The sequence below is a fragment of the Antedon mediterranea genome, chromosome 5 (genome assembly GCF_964355755.1).
Source record: "Antedon mediterranea chromosome 5, ecAntMedi1.1, whole genome shotgun sequence".
Classification (NCBI taxonomy): domain Eukaryota; kingdom Metazoa; phylum Echinodermata; class Crinoidea; order Comatulida; family Antedonidae; genus Antedon; species Antedon mediterranea.
The window spans coordinates 3,102,328-3,121,436 of NC_092674.1; the positions used below are offsets into that span (position 1 = coordinate 3,102,328).

The 19,109-nt window shown below is 34.1% G+C and overlaps 2 protein-coding genes and 1 long non-coding RNA gene across 5 annotated transcripts; 2 read left to right on the forward strand and 1 right to left on the reverse strand.

Annotated features, from left to right (window-relative positions):
• The first annotated feature begins 1,024 nt into the window (after window positions 1-1,024).
• LOC140048529 (uncharacterized) lies at window positions 1,025-1,832 on the forward strand. Its single transcript, XR_011845082.1, has 3 exons — window positions 1,025-1,058; window positions 1,231-1,394; window positions 1,657-1,832. It is a non-coding gene; the product is annotated as an uncharacterized lncRNA (long non-coding RNA).
• Window positions 1,833-2,251: 419 nt separating this feature from the next.
• On the forward strand, window positions 2,252-3,937 carry LOC140049012 (uncharacterized). The gene is made up of 3 exons (XM_072093823.1): window positions 2,252-2,443; window positions 3,204-3,341; window positions 3,722-3,937. Exons 1-3 carry the CDS (start codon window positions 2,252-2,254, stop codon window positions 3,833-3,835), a joined length of 444 nt encoding a protein of 147 aa, XP_071949924.1. The 3' UTR covers window positions 3,836-3,937.
• Window positions 3,938-4,286: 349 nt separating this feature from the next.
• On the reverse strand, window positions 4,287-18,222 carry LOC140048495 (cysteine protease ATG4A-like). 3 transcript variants are annotated; one of them, XM_072093225.1, is made up of 9 exons: window positions 18,097-18,222; window positions 12,140-12,310; window positions 11,824-11,922; window positions 11,438-11,536; window positions 10,539-10,691; window positions 8,989-9,255; window positions 8,116-8,258; window positions 7,574-7,736; window positions 4,287-6,993 (listed from the first exon to the last, which is right to left on the reverse strand). In XM_072093225.1, the coding sequence occupies exons 1-9, from the start codon at window positions 18,125-18,127 to the stop codon at window positions 6,917-6,919; spliced, it is 1,203 nt and encodes a 400-aa protein (XP_071949326.1). In that variant the 5' UTR covers window positions 18,128-18,222; the 3' UTR covers window positions 4,287-6,916. The 3 variants fall into 3 exon arrangements, with proteins under 3 accessions (XP_071949326.1, XP_071949327.1, XP_071949325.1); XM_072093226.1 differs by lacking the exon at window positions 18,097-18,222 and adding an exon at window positions 16,960-17,372; XM_072093224.1 differs by lacking the exon at window positions 18,097-18,222 and adding an exon at window positions 14,858-14,986.
• Between the last annotated feature and the right edge of the window lie 887 nt (window positions 18,223-19,109).

Here is a 19,109-nt window from a genome sequence, read left to right on the forward strand (position 1 = left end):
CTGGATTACGTGTTCCCGAGTCCATGTTGAACTTTGGGATGGATATCTGTCTGACCGGTCACAATAAACAATTCCATCTTTTTATTAAGGTTCTACCAATAAGGCATTAAGCTCTGTCTACACTATCAAACTAGTTTGACAAAAAAGTGTGATGTACCCAAATATGGTACAGTGATATGCCCAAATATGGTAGTGATATGACATCATCATGTCCACATATGGGCACATTTTGTCACATGAAGTTTGATAGTGTAGACATAGCTTTAGATTGATTGACCAAATTTATCAGTATACCTAAATCTAACTAATTCATTTACTTTCACTGAACATTATAATATTGTCATACTAATAACAAGAACACATGTACATGTTGTTCAAATAAAACTCAAACAAAGCAATCAAGCTACTAGCATGATGATTGCATGATGGATCTTACTGAGAAAATATTTAAATTTAAAATCGTATTATAAACTTACTCCATGTTCTGTTTTTCTATTTTAAAGCTTGGTTGGCGACCGATATTTAATGAAATACCTTTTCAAAGAAAACAAGCGAAATGCACGTCTTTTATCAACTTTCTTTATCCTGTTTTAGTCTTCTCCCTGATGGTGCTCAGCTTTATTCTGCAGTTTGCATCGTGTTTTCGTGTAAATGTTAATATTCCTCAAAAGGTAAAGCTCTGTCCACACTATCAAACTAGTTTGAGAAATATAGTGGTATGCCGTCATCGTATAGGCACATCACATTTGTATGTCTCATACAGTTTGATATAAGCATGCATGACAGAGAATGTAATGTCAAGTTCGCTTATTTATATATCTAATAATATTATCAAATTGGAGTTTCCCTGCACTCGATTATCTAGAAAAGTGTTAACAATAAAATCTTATTCTATTAAGAAAAATGCATCTTGTGCTGGCCACAAACTATTGGACTGCCAAGGATCTATGTTCAGTCAATACCTCATCCCGGACATACTCTATTTGTCAGCATACGTGTATGCATATTACATCTACAGAGTGTGGGACAAAGACCAGCTTCAGACTCTCATTGAACGGGTTAGTCAATCGATCACACAATCTTTCTTTCTTTCTTTCTTTCGTTATTTCTTTCTTTCTTTCTCTCTTTTATCTTTTTTTCTTCCTTTCTTTTGTCAAACCAGTTTGATAGTGTGCACCGAGTTTTCGAATAACTACAATACATTTACTATAATAACATTTCTTCAATCAGGTCTTCCTGAAGACTGGTTCCAGTAGCATCTCTTCGCAGCTATTGGCAAAAAGACTTAAAGCATTTGTCGGCCTAGGATTCGTCTGGATTGTCTGCACTATCAGTGTACAGGTCTTACACGTGGTCGCTGAAGAACAGATGTATTTTACTTTTCTTCATGTCAGGTAGGCCTAAAATTAGGAACGTGGGTTAGAAGAGGAGGGTGGATGTGGGAATAATGGTGATGGATATCGACTAAAATGGTAAATAAATATGATATGTGAAGAGACTATAATCTATATAGTTAGTTTGCTATTCAAAAAGATTCTAGAGAAGAAAGATTGGAATCACTGTCAGCAGACAAGAACCTGCAATGCTGTTTATTGTCTCTAGACATAATACCGCAATGGTATTCTGTCTCTAAAATAACACCAATTTAATTTCCAGAACTAATGCTCAGTACTATACGCTTGTGGTCTTAATGCTAATCGGATGCGTAATTCTCGATATTGTCTACGTCACCGCAATAATTGATTACGTCACACAATGTCAACTGTTAATTTTTTTACTACGTTGTTTGTGTGAACGCGTGAGACAAAGAACAGTTGACATCGATGAAGCTATTAAAGTAAGTTTTTTTAAATGTTTTTTTGTAAATGCGACTTGTGAATTGAATGATAATAATAATATTAATAATTATCGTTATTATATGAATAATAGCGTAATAATAATTATGAATATGGATTACCACCTATCTGATGGGACAGTGATTAATTTACTATTGGTAATCCTTGGCCACATTGCATAAAGACATAAAATAAATAAATAAAATAAATGTTTGAAATACATAAACATTATAACCAATGTACCCACCGTTTGAAACTAAATCCACAGGATATCCAAGAGGCAGAGACGCTGTCCCGATTGGTCAATAGTCGCATTGCGTCATGCATATCATTACTTTTATTCAACATGGGCTTAACTGCTGTGTTAGGTATGCTAACTTCACTTGTATCTAATGAGTAGGATAGTAATGATTAATATGTATAATGACAATAAAGTGAAACAATCCATAACCCAGCAGCATAATTATTGCGTTATCATTTTTCATTGGTCGTCAGATTGTGTAGCATTTGCTGATGGTCGACTATTAGATTTTACCAACATTATGTACGTTGCCAGTCTTTGTGGTTTTGCCGTCTGGCTCTGTATAGCTGTTACACCGTTCATGCAGGTATTTTTACATTATAACGAAATAGAATATTTCTCACTCCTAAGGACGATCAAAACACATTGATTGAAACATCGGGAAACTCAACAGTTCATTTCATAATTAAATATACGTGGTGTACCGCAAACTTTTTATCAACAGAACATTTCTCATTATCAATCGATGTGTAGCAACAAACACACACGTGATGCAATAAATGTCCCTTTTCTTTTAAAAGTGTAAAGGTCTGTCTACACATCAAACTTGATGTTACAATATTATGATGTGCCCATAATGAAGATACGATGACGTATCACTGCCATATTTGGGCACATCACACATTTTTGACAGTGTAGACAGAGCAGTATGATGTCTGTACTCTGTGCGTCGTATACTCTGTAATCACTGTCGATAGAGATTGATCCAAGGGTGTATGGTACGTGGATTCCACCGGGTGCACCCTCCCACTGATTCAGAGTTTCTAAGTGTTTCCAACAACACTTGCTATAGTTGCTCACAATAATAAACTATTTATACTTTAATTTGTCATTGTTTACAACTCTTCAACTCTGTATATTTGATGAACACTTAAGCTTAGTTTCCACTAGAACGCAACGCAAGGACGTAAGCCGCAACGCAAGCGAATTGACCAATCCAAGCGATGGATTATTCGAACCGTTCCTTGTGATTGGTCAATTCGCTTGCGTTGCGGTTTACGTCCTTGCGTTGCGTTCTAGTGGGATCCAAGCTTTAGATATACCATACGTTATTCTTTGTCATCCAGGCTGCTCGTCTTAACTCGGCTTGTCGGACAGTGACTACATTGGGGCACGAGATACGTTCGAGACCGTTCGGCTTCCAAGACGTACGTACTAACGTGCTGGATTCATTTATATTGTATACGTCTACTATTACGTTTAAGGTAAGGTGCAAACAATCTTTAAAAATAATAACATCTTGACAATTTTTACAAACATCCAAGTGTGGTAATACCAAGCTATACCGCAGATTTAGTAAATGTCGGTAACAGAATGTACCAGTTTAGTAAACTACAGGACAACAGGATGCTGAGCTCTGATCAAATCAGATCAAATGGCTGCGACGCGATCAGTCCCCACGCTCAACAAACACCACGCGCCGTGATTATGTACCATGAGAACTGTTGGTATTTGTCGCAGCCAGACATAAGATCAAAGCTTTTAGATGGCGAGCTCAGTGTCCTGTTGTTAGATTGCCTTGATAATACTGCAGTTTATATTATCTTATTGGAGAATATTAAATATATTGTTTGTTTATTTGCAGGCCAAGTTGTTTCGTACCACCGTCAACACATCGTTTCTATGCATTTCGTTTACTCTGATATCATTTACACTTCTGTTCCTCTTTCAAATGGAGTTTCTCTACGTTTCGAATTGAAAATGAATGACGCTGATGCAACACGGACGAACGTTATTGTAAAACTAGCTCACGGATTGGTTATTTTCAGTACGCACAACAGTTTGGCTTTGGCTTGCGGAAAACGCGCGCGTACGAATAACAATTAGACACTGTGCGCCGATTCCATGATACAGTATACAGAGAAAAAGTGTAAGATTACGACACTGTTCTACATTGACTTTTTAATGCCAGAGAGATGATTACAACACTTTTGTTAATCGATCTCTAGTTCTAGATAATGTCCGAACGATTATAAAATCGAACACTGGGTTTGGAATTGATGGTGGTTAAAATTTGCCATCATATACTCCACGGATATGCAAGCTTAGGACTCCTTGTCCTAATATGGTAATGTGATGATGAATAAAGAGATATTATGAAGGAAAGGATGATTACGAGGTATAGTGTTAAATAAATACAAAACAAAATCTATAATTCTCCCGTGTTATTTACATCAATTACAACGTATATCGTATGTAGTCTTTTTTCACTTGGCTTAAACAATTGCAGTAGGCCTAAATTAAAATAATACGTAACTCAACGTTTCTGCTTCGTTTGCGGTTTTTCCCCAAAAAAATGTATTATTAGAGCATTGGCTTATGCTCTGTCTACACTATCAAACTAGTTTTACAAAAAAAAAGTGTAATGTGCCAAAATATGGTAGTATTCATCATCATTTGTTTGTCACATAAAGTTTGATAGTGTAGACAGAGCTTAACCATATATTTTTATCGAACAACTAACCTTGATCAATAATGCATGTAATCAATAGCTAATAATATTCAATCAGTCAATAATTATATTTTTAGCCACACGAATTTATCATCACGTTCATGGTCCTTTAATAAGTAGAACCCCTATTTTGGCACATCCCTATTAGGGGAGACACCTTAAGCGTGGTTCCCACTAGCGACGTAAAGGACGTAAAGCAACGCAAGTGAAATGACCAATCACAAACGATGGCTTATTCGCTTGTGAAGTCAGGGATATGGTGTTCTGTGAAACAAGCAAGGGGGAAATGGTTTAAAACTACAGCCAACCCATTTGGCTTAAAGATTTATAAAGGCAGGCGGAAATGGCTGGAATAATTGTGGTATGTCACTCTAAAAAAACAAAAACAATATTGTGTACACTTAAAAGTAGCCTTAATCTAAATGCCAACTTAATGTCAATGGCTACCAGATGTCTCTATGAAGATGGTTACCTGAACCTGTACCAGGAGGTGATCCTTTAGGTTTCTATTTTTAACGGCTAGACGTTTCTTTTGGTAGGTCGTTCTGACTTGCTATATACAGAATACTGTAATAACCTAAACTAGTTTGGTAGTAAATATGCCCAAATATGGTAGTGATATGCCCAAATATGGTAGTGATATGCCCAAATATGGTAGTGATATGCCCAAATATGGTAGTGATATGCCCAAATATGGTAGTGACGTGACATCATCATGTCCATATATGGGCACATTTTTTAACATAAAGTTTGATAGTGTAGACAGAGCTTAAGGAACAAAAGTTTCTTATATTAAAAACGATTAGAAATACGAAATAATTTTGTAACTTCTCAGAAGAAAAGCAAATTAAATAACAATTTAAAATCTTTTTTAATGATTATTGTAACATGATTTAAATTATTATTTAATTAAAATGAACAGCACCATTCTAAAAACCATGTACAATGGGTTACTGCAGTAATTGTAAGTTAAGTTAAAGGACTATATTACCGAGAACCATTAAAAAAAGTTACTGTTGGCGATATTATAAATCTCGCAATTGTTCTGAAATCATATACAGTACATCATTCCCTAATACGTTGTCAAAATATGGTTCTCGGTAAAGTTGTCCTTTAATTAATAATAATGTAATGTGTTTTTTCACTCATATTAAATCTAAATAAAAGCAAAATAGTATTATAGTAGATGCAACAGTGCAATAATTGCAATAATAATTACTGCAGTAAATTACAAAATTACTGCAGTAAATGAGTAGCTTTTACAACTTAAATTATAAAACTAAAGATAGCACATACAAAAGTTATTGTTAGTATCTTTCTATTTGGCAAACAAATGACTTATATTGGAAATCTTGGTAAGCATGCTCAAAACAAACGTTTTGCCATCAATTTGTTCATTTCACTGAGCTTTTACGGATATGAGAAAAATCTCTAATTTGAGTAAATAATATATGAAAGATATAATTCGGCTTTACTTAAGCTCTGTATACACTATCAAACTAGTTTGACAAAAAAGAGTGTGATGTGCCCATATATAGTAGTGATATGACCAAATATGGTAGTGATATGACATCAGCATGTCCATATATGGGCAAATCACATTTTTTTGTCCCATAAAGTTTAACAGTGTAGACAGAGCTTAAAATGCTTACAAACTCTAATGATGCCAACCCTGCCTTATACAGACTCCTAATGACTCCACCCGATCCATCCTTTCTAAATAGAGACCCCTAAATGATTTCATCTCACCCTTACACAAACTCTTAATGTATCCCCAGGCGCTACACAGGCACCCTTCAGCTGATTTCCCACTAAGCGCTTTTTGTTCGTGCGAATCGAAAGCGCCAGCTTATACGCATTTGTATTCATGTTTCCATCTCACAAATCCCTCTCTGTGCATGCGTATAAGCTGACGCTTTTGATTGTCACAAACAAATTTTCCTAGTGGACACTTGGCTTAAAGGACTCAACCCATCCTTATTCTAAATGTGCACTCCTAAATGACTGAATCCCACCCTAATTAATGTAAATTTTTTGTTTAATTAAACCCACACAAACCTTCTTTTTAAAATAATTATCACTTTAAAAAAAGTATTTAAATACATGCACTTTATATTAAAGGATACATTTTTATATATTATACAAAAATAAAATAAATTTTTCATTTATTAAAAGAAGCTTAAACAAAACAAAAATTTTATTTAACTTTGAAATTATTATTACCCTTTTCTTCAAAGTGGGAGAGAGTTCCCTTATCTTGTTTCTCGATTTCTCGATTGATTTGTTTTGATTTTCGTTCGATTTGTTTTGATTTTCGTCAGATTTGGTTTATGGATTAATGATTTCAAATTCTTCGTCTGAGTCCATTTCTATGTCAGCATCATCAATATGTAAAATATCAGATGCTAAAAGAGACAAAACAGAGATGAACATTTTATTTTTCACAATATTTACTTAAAACTCTTTTACATCCATCCAATACCATAAATGATGCAATTTCTTGTTTAAAGGCATCAGTGCTTCTCTATAGGAACATAAAGTAGGTTATTGAATTTTTTATCTGTGGCCCTCTCTCTCGGAGTCGGACAGAAATTGTCAATATAACACAGGATTTGCAACGCTAAATATATAGATTAGTAGGGTAACATATTTATTATAACCAAGGCAATCTAACAACAGGACACAGAGCTCGTCTTGCCAAGCTATGAACTCGTAACAGTCCTTTGATCTTATGTCTGGCTCTGACAAATACCAACAGTACTGTGCATGTACATATTCTCAGGAGTTTCTGTTAAGGGGTGTGAAACTGATCGTGTCACAGCCACAGATAGACTGCCTTGTAATGTACTGTTGTTCGATTTATATAGCGCTTATACAATCAAAAGATTGTCCCAAAGCGCTGGGGGAAGAAACAGAAAGAAATTACAAAGAAAAAAGATAGGTTTTCAAAAATATTTAAAAAAACTATGATAGATGATATCTTACTGTTGAGACTTGAATCCAAGGAACCAGGAGGCTCAAACGGAGGCCAATGAGGGGGCCTTAAATCTGTTAGTTCAAACACTGGACTATGATCTCCAATTGTCACAAGCTCTTTCACTTCTTTACACCAATTATCAAAATCGTCTTCATCTTTACAAAAAAATCCCTTTAATGATAAGAAATTGTTCAAACTTTTTTAGGAATCAAATTAGAAGAAAAAATACTTGTCTCATAAGATCCTAAATAAACATAAAAAGCACAAGCAACATCAATATTATGTGGTAGATCTACTTAACAATTTGAAATTGCCATTTAACTAATTTTCTAAAAATGATTAAAGGCCAACTTACACAAACGAGAGATAACGGTAATAAAAATATAGAATCTATGTTATTCTTTGTGACCATTTTACACAAAGTGCAAAGCGGACAGGCAGTTTCTGCTAAGGATAGATACAAATTCTACGTTGGACCAGCTACAGGGTTTTCTGCTTATCGTTACTGCTCGTCTGTGTAAATTAATAGAGTTTTACAGTGTACACTTACTAACGCTATTGATGGGTCCAAGTCTTTAATTTGCATTGTTGAGGAGTGGTAACAATGATATGAGTCATCACTAATATGGTCCCACTTGTCCTCCACTACTGGAATTTGGGTCGTGTGCGGGTCGAGGTAGAGAAGTAATTCCCCTAAAAAAAAAAACCCAAAATACTTCATGTTAATTTAGATTATTATTTTTTTTTATTTCATGCAGTGCTGTAGCCACAAGAAATAAAGTGGTGAGCTGTTCGAAAGGAAAGAAAACAATCTCTGTTGAAGCCACAGGGTTGTCAAAGGTCTCTGTGAAAAAGTGGTCAGGTTGAGACCTTATACAACCGTACTGGTGGTTAAGGCCCTGTTAGGGGTGGGGTGATTTGTACAGTTTAACATTTTTAGGCTATTTTAAAATCCTGTGTCTGTCAGGAATTTTTTAAAACCATTTAAACCTAGTCGTGTTGAATTAGCCCCTGACATCACAGGTTAATTCATTTCACTTATTTCTTTTATAAAAGCAAAGACAATATGACAAACAGTTGCCATGGAAAGAAGAGAGTAAAACGAAAGAGTGACATGAATTCAATACAAAAAAAATATAAATTACATATGAATTATTGTAAAGTTTATAATTTACGACAAAATATTCAAGATTTCATTGAATTTGCAATAATTTGTTCTACTCTCAGTATGTCTAGGAAATAATATGTTTCTTATCTGTTTAGTGATATTTAGAAATTTTAACATTATTATTTTCATTTAATAATCATTTTCATAATAACTGCTTTCACTTTGCGTTATTAAATTTAAATAGTAATGTAATATACTTCAATTTAATCAGATTAGCAGGAAGATTCTTGTAAAGAGAAAAAAAAACTCACTCACCAACGCAACCAATGAAATAATGAGCATGATTTGGCTTGCCTCCAATCACTCCCAGGGTCTGTTTCAACGTGAAGCATTTCTTCAAAGCTTTCACATACACAGAATTGATCTCGTTAAGGCCTAGCCTGAGGGGAATGAACAGCACAAGCGGCTTCCACTTCTTTTTAACCTGACCGGATACTGCTGCCTTCGCTTTCTGTTTACTAGATTTGCTCTTTCCTTTGGTGGTAGGGCTTTTGATATCTTCATTAATAACGCATAGTGTTTCTGCAAGAAAGGACATTTACATTTTTTTTTATTCAATATATTATACAGAGGCACCTCAAAAGGTGGAACCACCCTAGCTTCAAGGAGCCTCATATAACAAATACAAAATTTAAAACAAAAAACATCAATCAAATCCTCCAGAATTAATAAGAAATTGTTGTACATAATAAAACAACAAAGCATTTTCACAATATCGAAAGATCGGGGGGCTAAAAATAAAAATTTCACTTCAAAATTTAAAATTATATGTTTTAATTACAGTAAGTTAGCGATTACTTACAAGTAGAACATCTCTTTGTGTATTATAACATTTAAACATTTAAAGTTAGTGATGGCATAAAGTTTTTTCACGGTGGCCGATCTAGAGGAGGTTATTTTGAGACTATCCTAGAATCATGATGGTTTGCATGGTGGAACCAGGGATCTCCTATAAAAAAAGGTCTACACCCATTATAAATATTTTACTCTAATAAGACTGTTCCTAACTTAAGGGCAAACAAAAAATACATTTTATTGCAGTGAACCCCTCCCCAAACCTAAAGCTCTGTTCACACAAACTAAAGTGTGATGTCACAGAGTTTGATACTGATAGTGTAGACAGAGCTTAACACCAACTCCCGCTCTCAAACATATACAAGGTGGGTAAAATTAGTAGGTAATTCCACTGTATCCAATGACCACACCAATTGTAAAACAGAACTAATATATTCATTGCATTTTATTGCTCAATGATATTATAATATAAATATTCTATTGATACATAAAATACAGATATAAATAAAATCAAAACGATTTAAATAATTTTAAAAGTGATTCACTTTATTAGCTCTACTTTATTTGATTAACTAAACTAATTAATAATATGGTATTTAATCAAAATACATAGTCAGCAGCTGGCGTATACAATACTATTGTTGATAGCAATCTGGTATTCAGAGTTTAATTAAAATTGTCCTTGATAAAAATCAATATAAAATAAAAATTCTACTTTAAATTTTTAAAATTAATATATTTTGATGTAAATTATTTTTTACTATTAAAAATACATTAAAAATATTAGAATTTTCAGAAAACAGGACATATTGGGCCAGCCCATGGTGGTCTGGTATTGGGAGAGTTAAAACTTAAAGCTTGGTTCCCACTAGTGACGCAACACAATGACATACGCGCAACGCAAGCGAGTTGACCAATGGCAAGCCACTGTTCGAATAATACATCGGTCAAATCACTTGCATTGCTTTACGTTGCGTCGCTAGTGGGAACCAAGCCTAACACAAACTTACTGATATCTTCAATAACAACTGTATTATCTAGTGACACGTGTACCGCCACATCGCTCCATTCATCAAAAGCGCACAGTTTGCGTATAACTTGCGACACAGTGTTCGGCCCAAACCACTGTCCTATATTTTTGCCCTCCCCAATACCCATTTGAGCTACGGAAAATAAAAAATGATTTTGTACATGTAACTAACAACAAAAATACAACAGACAATATTTGTCTTAGTGGACGTTATCATGAAAACAAACCTGGTGTACATTTTGGAAACCAGCCGAACGTTTTGCGATTTTTTAAGTAGTTTATATCAGCAGCTGCTTTTACGGATTTTTTTCGAGAGTTTTTCCAACTTTCGTAAGTACTTGATTGGCAGCGAAGTGTTTAAGGTGATGTTGATTAAGTTGTCAGAAGTTTGGCATCATTTTTCACTTCATTGCCCATCAAGGCAAGTTGAAAAAGTTTTTGAAAAAATCCATAAAAGCAGCTGCTGATATAAACTACTTAAAAAACCTACTTATACAAAGTAATTGGTTACATTCTATCACATGACAAAAATTCATTTATGTGGGATGATCATTGTAACAAGATATACTTGAAACTCTATGTTTTTCATGAAATCATTTTTTGTTTTTTTTTGTGTTTTTTTTGTATAGTTTTTATAATCATATTCATATGTACTGTAAATGATAACTTGTGTAAATAGTTCTGTAGGAAGTAACGGCCTTGTGAAAAACACCAATCTGGTGATCCAAGTGTTGCATCCGTTTTTAAATAAAGTTGTTATTATTATTATTACTATGGCACACAGTGTTACTGCTAAACACTATATAGGCTTTGTTTATTAATATACAAATGAAAAAGAAACAGACTTTGTCTGGTGAATTATATAATGATGATACTTACCTATCTGATGAATTGAATAGGGACTGTCTTTTTTATCTAAGAACATTCTAAGAATTTTAAAATATATTTCATTGTGTTGTGAAGGATGCCATCGCCAATCTAAAAAAAACAACAGGTGCAGGTTTAGGCGGGGAAAAAAATGCTTCAGCCCCTTTAAAATTTAACAGCCATGTCTTTAAAAAAAAAAAGAATATTTATATTTTTCTGCAACCCGACGGATCATTTTTATTATTTATAAAATATTTAGCATTCCCGTGATCTATAATGCTGGATCTGCCCCTGAACAATAAAATATTATTCTTGAAATAAGGCCTAACTGTAGAAAGAATCAGGTTTGTTTTCCTGTGAAGGAATAAGTTTATGACATTGTATGTATTGTCACTTACCCCGTCCTAAATGCCTACATATAAGAGCCTGGGCTAACATCATTTGACCACATCTTAACATACAGCCCCAACCTGTATCGTACGTAGGCCCTGTACCACCTAAAAGCAAATCAAAAGGAATTAATCATTTTTACAATAAGTTTTATTTTACGATTAATTGCAAAGAGTTGAAAACCATGAAAATAAGCATATATATTACAAAATAATTGATTATTAATATTTACATACCACTAGGCAATCAACATATTACTTTCACATTAGAAGGTCATCTGGCATTGACCTAGGTCATAGTTCAAATAATAAGGCCATAACTAACCTATAGGTGGAAAGCCCTTTCTGTATGTTACCCATATCCTAGATGCAATGTCCTTCTTTGCCTTTTTCCTATCAAATGTTGACTCGTACTTGACGCCAAGTATCCATATCGGTTCTCCGGTTTGAGGCAGTTCCTCGTAAGCGACAATACCGCTCTCATATGTTACGCAAACTGAAATAAAAATGATGTGACTCAATGTTTATGATGCTTACTACTAACTACAAGGGGTCAGAGTTCACTGGCTCTGAACAGAAAGTTCCTATAGACAACGGAGCTGTGTTTGCACATGTACTGTGACAAGAAAAATAAAATTCAGATTTGAGCTGTAGTAGTGTAAGCATCCAAGGATGGCAAAACTTTACCTGTTTATAAACATACAAACCAAATAGTTAGATTTTTAGAGATTTATAATCTAAACCACTTTGTATCGAGCACAGTGGATTTAAACGGCTATGAGCGCTCACTGGCTAAACTCAGGGGGCTCGAAGCTTGGAGGGCCACTTATGGTTCCTAAACCAAGGGGCCTCATGCCACAGCGTTATGCCACTGATCCAGCCACATCCCTATGAAGTTAGGTTTGCGGTGTACACTATGTGATTCCAAAAAGAACTTAAAATAATTTAAAATGTTATAATTATGATGAGAACATGCGTTGAAGTTTAAGTTTAGTTTAAGTTGTTGTTTTTATGTTTAAATGTGCCGTAGTGCCCCTCGGAAGAGCAGTTTTTATTTTATTACTGAGAGGTCTACCCTACTGAAAGAAAACTGAAATAAATAAAATAAATAAATAAACTAAAGTATGGTTGAGAACGCCTCGTCGTTTTTGGTCACTGTAAAGCTTGGTTCCCACTAGAGATCCAACATAACCTAACCTACGCAACGTAAGAAAATGCCCTTCCAATAATTGTGTTTGCCCCCGCCTGCATGAAATCAAACCTGCGATATTTGCAGCACTGTTTCGACGTCAGTTCCCACTTGTGATTACGCAATACATCACTTTGCATCAATACGTCGGTGCGTTGCGGTGCTAGTGGGAACCACGCTATAGACGGTGATAGCACAAACCTAAATTCTATAATAACTCTATTGGATGCTATAAAATATGTAATGGAATTTTACTTATTTTTATTTTATTCAATTTTCAGGGGCACAAAAACACATACAACAAGATAGCACTATCAAGGTGGCTCTCAATATACTGCACTTGAACATATAGATATAAACAACAAAAAATACAAAGATATAAAAATTGCCTAGCATCAAATTACTTACTCTTTACACACTCAAACATTTGCACACAAACTTGGTTTATCCTGCGCAAGACGCGTTCAAGCTCATATACGTTCAACCGAGTAGTCATCACTATCGTCTAGGCTAGCTATAAATGCTAACTATATCAAACTGAATTTGTGTCATATCTAGGCACCAGTTAACATACCTGTCAAGCATATCCTGACATAGCCCAACTGGCATGTACACTTACACTTTAACTACACTGCACATTGCCAAATATAATTAATAATGTTTACATTAGTTTGTCTACAACTTATGAAGTGACTAAGTTAAATGCATAATTATTCTATAAAAAAAACAGCAGATTCTCGGTACTGTATCTATTTCCAAAGTATCATGGAATATTTGGTAATACAACATCACATGTGTTTCACATCTAGTAGTATATCTAACCTTTAACCTAACCTTACATGATACAGGCAGCACATGTGATATTAATGAGATGCTGTATTACCAAATATACCTATGATACCTTAGAAATAGATAGTATGTTATGTAGAGATATAGCACTGGGAATCGGGTGAAAAAACACATGAATTTCAGAAAATTCAATCTACATTACACTACATTCAGTTGAATCACAATCAACATTCAATCTACATTACACTACATTCAGTTGAATCACAATCAACATTCAATCTACATTACACTACATTCAGTTGAATCACAATCAACATTCAATCTACATTACACTACATTCAGTTGAATCACAATCAACATTCAATCTACATTACACTACATTCAGTTGAATCACAATCAACATTCAATCTACATTACACTACATTCAGTTGAATCACAATCAACATTCAATCTACATTACACTACATTCAGTTGAATCACAATCAACATTCAATCTACATTACACTACATTCAGTTGAATCACAATCAACATTCAATCTACATTACACTACATTCAGTTGAATCACAATCAACATTCAATCTACATTACACTACATTCAGTTGAATCACAATCAACATTCAATCTACATTACACTACATTCAGTTGAATCACAATCAACATTCAATCTACATTACACTACATTCAGTTGAATCACAATCAACATTCAATCTACATTACACTACATTCAGTTGAATCACAATCAACATTCAATCTACATTACACTACATTCAGTTGAATCACAATCAACATTCAATCTACATTACACTACATTCAGTTGAATCACAATCAACATTCAATCTACATTACACTACATTCAGTTGAATCACAATCAACATTCAATCTACATTACACTACATTCAGTTGAATCACAATCAACATTCAATCTACATTACACTACATTCAGTTGAATCACAATCAACATTCAATCTACATTACACTACATTCAGTTGAATCACAATCAACATTCAATCTACATTACACTACATTCAGTTGAATCACAATCAATCAAATTATTCTTCACTTACTAAAAATCTCTGATGAGTCTACATTGCTACGCCTTGAAGTCATTTTACTGAGCATTGACTGAATAAAAGCAAATACTGTGTGTAACGCAGCTCAAAAAACTAAACACTTTCTTCTATTTTACAATGCAGCAGTAAATTTACAAACTACTTCCTGGTGTCATTTAGGGACTTTCCCTAATATGATTCATCATACTAATTTGGGAAAATTTGAAATACTAGATGGCACGCTCGCTTCGCTCGCGTACCATCTAGGTCGTGCCCACAGATGGTTCTCGAATACACAGTATTTCCAGCGAGAAAAAAATGGAGATTTCAAATGTACGTACCGAAGGACTATAATACATTGTCGTTTACAGAAACGAATAAATATACACAATGATTTATGTAGTCAACCAAAATTAGCACCCTGGGAATTACTTCCGATAGAGAAACAAAATGAGTCAAATTTTTTTATTTGGACTCATTTAAACAAACCCAATTTGTGTTTTTTATGTAACATTAAGGGTTGAGGGATGAGGGAAGAAGATAGGTACAAAGAGGAAACATTTTAAAATATATTCTTATCCACTCAGTAACGAAATATTGTTTTTAATGTTTTATAGGCCTATAAATAATATACCACTAAATACAGTAAAACATTTACGATTTAATACGGTACTTTGTTAAAACTCTCACTGTCATAGTCGATTGAAATAGTAAAGTACATGTAACGATACACCACTACGACGTTTATATATTTTTAAATTATTAATTAATACAAACGTTGAGAAGCAACTGTCAGTAATAACGTTTATTTATTTGTATATTATATGTTTATAATCTAACAGTAGGGCCTACCCACACTCACAGTAATAAAGTTTATTTGTATATATTTTTATATTACATCTAACAGTACCAACACTCACAGTAAGAAATTTTCGATTCAAATTGCGATCAAAAGTGGTTAATACCTTAACAGTATTGTACAGCATTGCAATACTATTTATGTTTATTCTCCAAGGGGCCCATAAATCTAAATCTATACCTCTATGGTTAAACCAAATAATTTGGAATGTTTATTTGTATATTATATGTTTATAATCTAACAGTAGGGCCTACCCACACTCACAGTAATAAAGTTTATTTGTATATATTTTTATATTACATCTAACAGTACCAACACTCACAGTAAGAAATTTGCGATTCAAATTGCGATCAAAAGTGGTTAATACCTTAACAGTCTTGTACAGCATTGCAATACTATTTATGTTTATTCTCCAAGGGGGCCCATAAATCTAAATCTATACCTGTATGGTTAAACCAAATAATTTGGAATGTTCCATTCATCACAAATCAATACATTTGTAAAAACGTATATTAAATGTATCAAAATAGTATTTTTTAAAGAAAATCGGCCTGTCTTCAACATTATGATGCTGTACTCGAACTGTTCAACCAGTTTTCAGCTATTAAAAACAATTATCGTAGGAGGAGATAGGAAAATGCGAAGCCTCCTCGCATTTTTGTGGCGGGTATTTTTCAAGATGGACATCCATTAGACAGTGTATACCACGATCGGAAAACACCCCTATTTGGGGCAAATCGTTGAACCTAAATTCGTTTTAATCGTCAATAACTAATTATCTAACTTAATTTAATTAGTAAACAGGGTTACATCAGGTGGTTAAAATCAGTACCGAAAGTATGAACCAACTTTATATACCATCGAGTAAAAATTCTAGAAGTAAGGCGCGATTTACCGAATTTTGCCCTTACGTAAATTTATATATAGATATAGAATATCTTATACATAGAATATGTTTTATCAAATAAACATAATATTATTATTTATTTTTATTGGTGGGTGGTGGCCAAATTATAAATATGAAATTACTTATCACATTTACTCTTTGAAAAAGTGAAATAAAGTGCAATAAATGTGGTTGTGACTATGGTTTTCCAGGCCTTGTTTTTTGAAAATTGCATGGGTACTACAAATTGCACCCCTAAACACATTTAAAGATGTGCTTATTGGTGTGCTATTTGTATCTTGGTGTGTCACAATTTGGCTGTAAAATAATGGCAATAATGTGTGTGATAGGCACGTGATTGCACTCACATACCTCGAAAGACAAGGCCTGCTTATATCACATTGTTTTGAGAAAAGATATTGATGAGATGATTAGCTTTGAAAATGCTTTTTTTTTAAATCACAATGCTAGCCCGGGTGACAATTGACATTGAGTCGGTGTCAGAACCATTAGAGGTGTGGGTCTGCTGAAGACGAGGTGAAAGAACCATTAGAGGTGTGGGTCTGCTGAAAACGAGGTGAAAGAACCATTAGAGGTGTGGGTCTGCTGAAGACGAGGTGAAAGAACCATTAGAGGTGTGGGTCTGCTGAAGACGAGGTGAAAGAACCATTAGAGGTGTGGGTCTGCTGAAGACGAGGTGAAAGAACCATTAGAGGTGTGGGTCTGCTGAAGACGAGGTGAAAGAACCATTAGAGGTGTGGGTCTGCTGAAGACGAGGTGAAAGAACTATATGATTGAAAAGAAATAAAATAAAGAAAAATTAAATTCGGAAATGATTGTTATGATCCTTAAAATGATTATTATTATGATCCTTAAAATGATTATTATTATTTTACCAATATAGAAATCAATTCCAGACAAGTTACTTATTTTAATCAAGGTACGGAATCATAAGTGATATATGAATTAAGTTTTTATTTTATTTCATTGATATATAATTATAGGCCTAATATATATTATTATATTTCCAGCCATGTATAGTCTAAACAGGGTGGTTAGAAAAATAAGTTAAAACCATTTGTTGTATTTGTAGATAGATAGCCCACTACTTACTTAAAACCGAATATTTTAATGTTAATTAAGCTGCCTATCAAGAAGGCTAGCCTAGGCCTACCTACAGTAGTATAAAATTATATTATAATAGGCCTACCTACCTATGAAGAATGAAGAAGCTAGGCATAAGAAGAAGAAAACTGAGACACCAGAGCGAGTGTTACTATGCTTTTATGACTAGAGGCTAGGCGTACAAAACTAGCCTGCTGAATAGGATCCTGGTAGCCTAGCCTAGGCTATCCTCTCTCCTATCCTGTCTGTGCCCTGGCTGCCGTGGACGTGATGTGGCTAGGCTAGGCCTACTACTAGCCTAGATCAGAAAGAGGGAAGGATGGTGACAGATAGGATACCCTCTGAAATATTTAGATTTTAGCATTTTTATGATATAATCCTCACCTGAAGCATCAGTTATATCTGGTCTAAACATTTTGTCTATGAAACAGAATATTAGTCTTTTTGAATTACATCATTTTCTGTAATTAAAGTTCGTCATCATCATCTGATCATAAAACAATTGTTTGTGTTTATTTTTATTTACGAATAGAAAAAGTATAGAGGGCGGAATTTCAATTTCTGTAGGTGGTTAATTGGTAATTCAATATTCAACCACTATAAAATTAATTAATTAAATTTCAGTATATCACCGGGTGGTTTAGAATTAATGTTCTTTGCCTGTTGTGTGTATATATATATATATATAAATCCAAAGGCAAATTACTGAAAAAAATGACAATGCTGTGGGTATCAGTGGCTGGATCCTCAATGGAGATACAAAAATAAAAAGCGAAAAGCTAAATCAAAACGATAAAGTAAACAGCCAGAAAAGTTAGCAGAGCTTGCCTCGGGCAACACTAGCCCTTCATCAGTGCAAGTGAAGGAATTCAATTGCACTTTCACTCAATATATATATATATATATATATACTAAGTCATCTAGGTATTATAAAAACTCTCGCTATGAAGCCCAACTAGAGGGCCTAGATCAAAATAAAAATCAAATAAATTAAAACTGCCTCAATAAAGTTTATTTTTACGACATGCATGAGCTGAGGTCCACAGGCCCGATGTCGTCTCATCGGCGAATTTCCGTCCAAATTAGGATAACCTAGGACTAGTCTCAGATTTGTTGGTTCTGTGAAATGATACCAACAATGTCGTTTCACCATAAGCAATACAGACGGGGTTTAATCACTCAGACGCGTTTTCTATTGTTTTACCTACTAACGAAGACGGGTTTCAATCACACAGACGCACAGATGGGTTGCAAGTTTCCAGACGCGTCTCTGTGGTCTGAAATAATTTGTAGATGACGCCTTATATTATTAATGACTGGCAATATCAGCTGTTACACCAAACATCTGTTGGGACAATTGAAATTCAATTAAATTCAATTCAACTTTTATTTCAGAC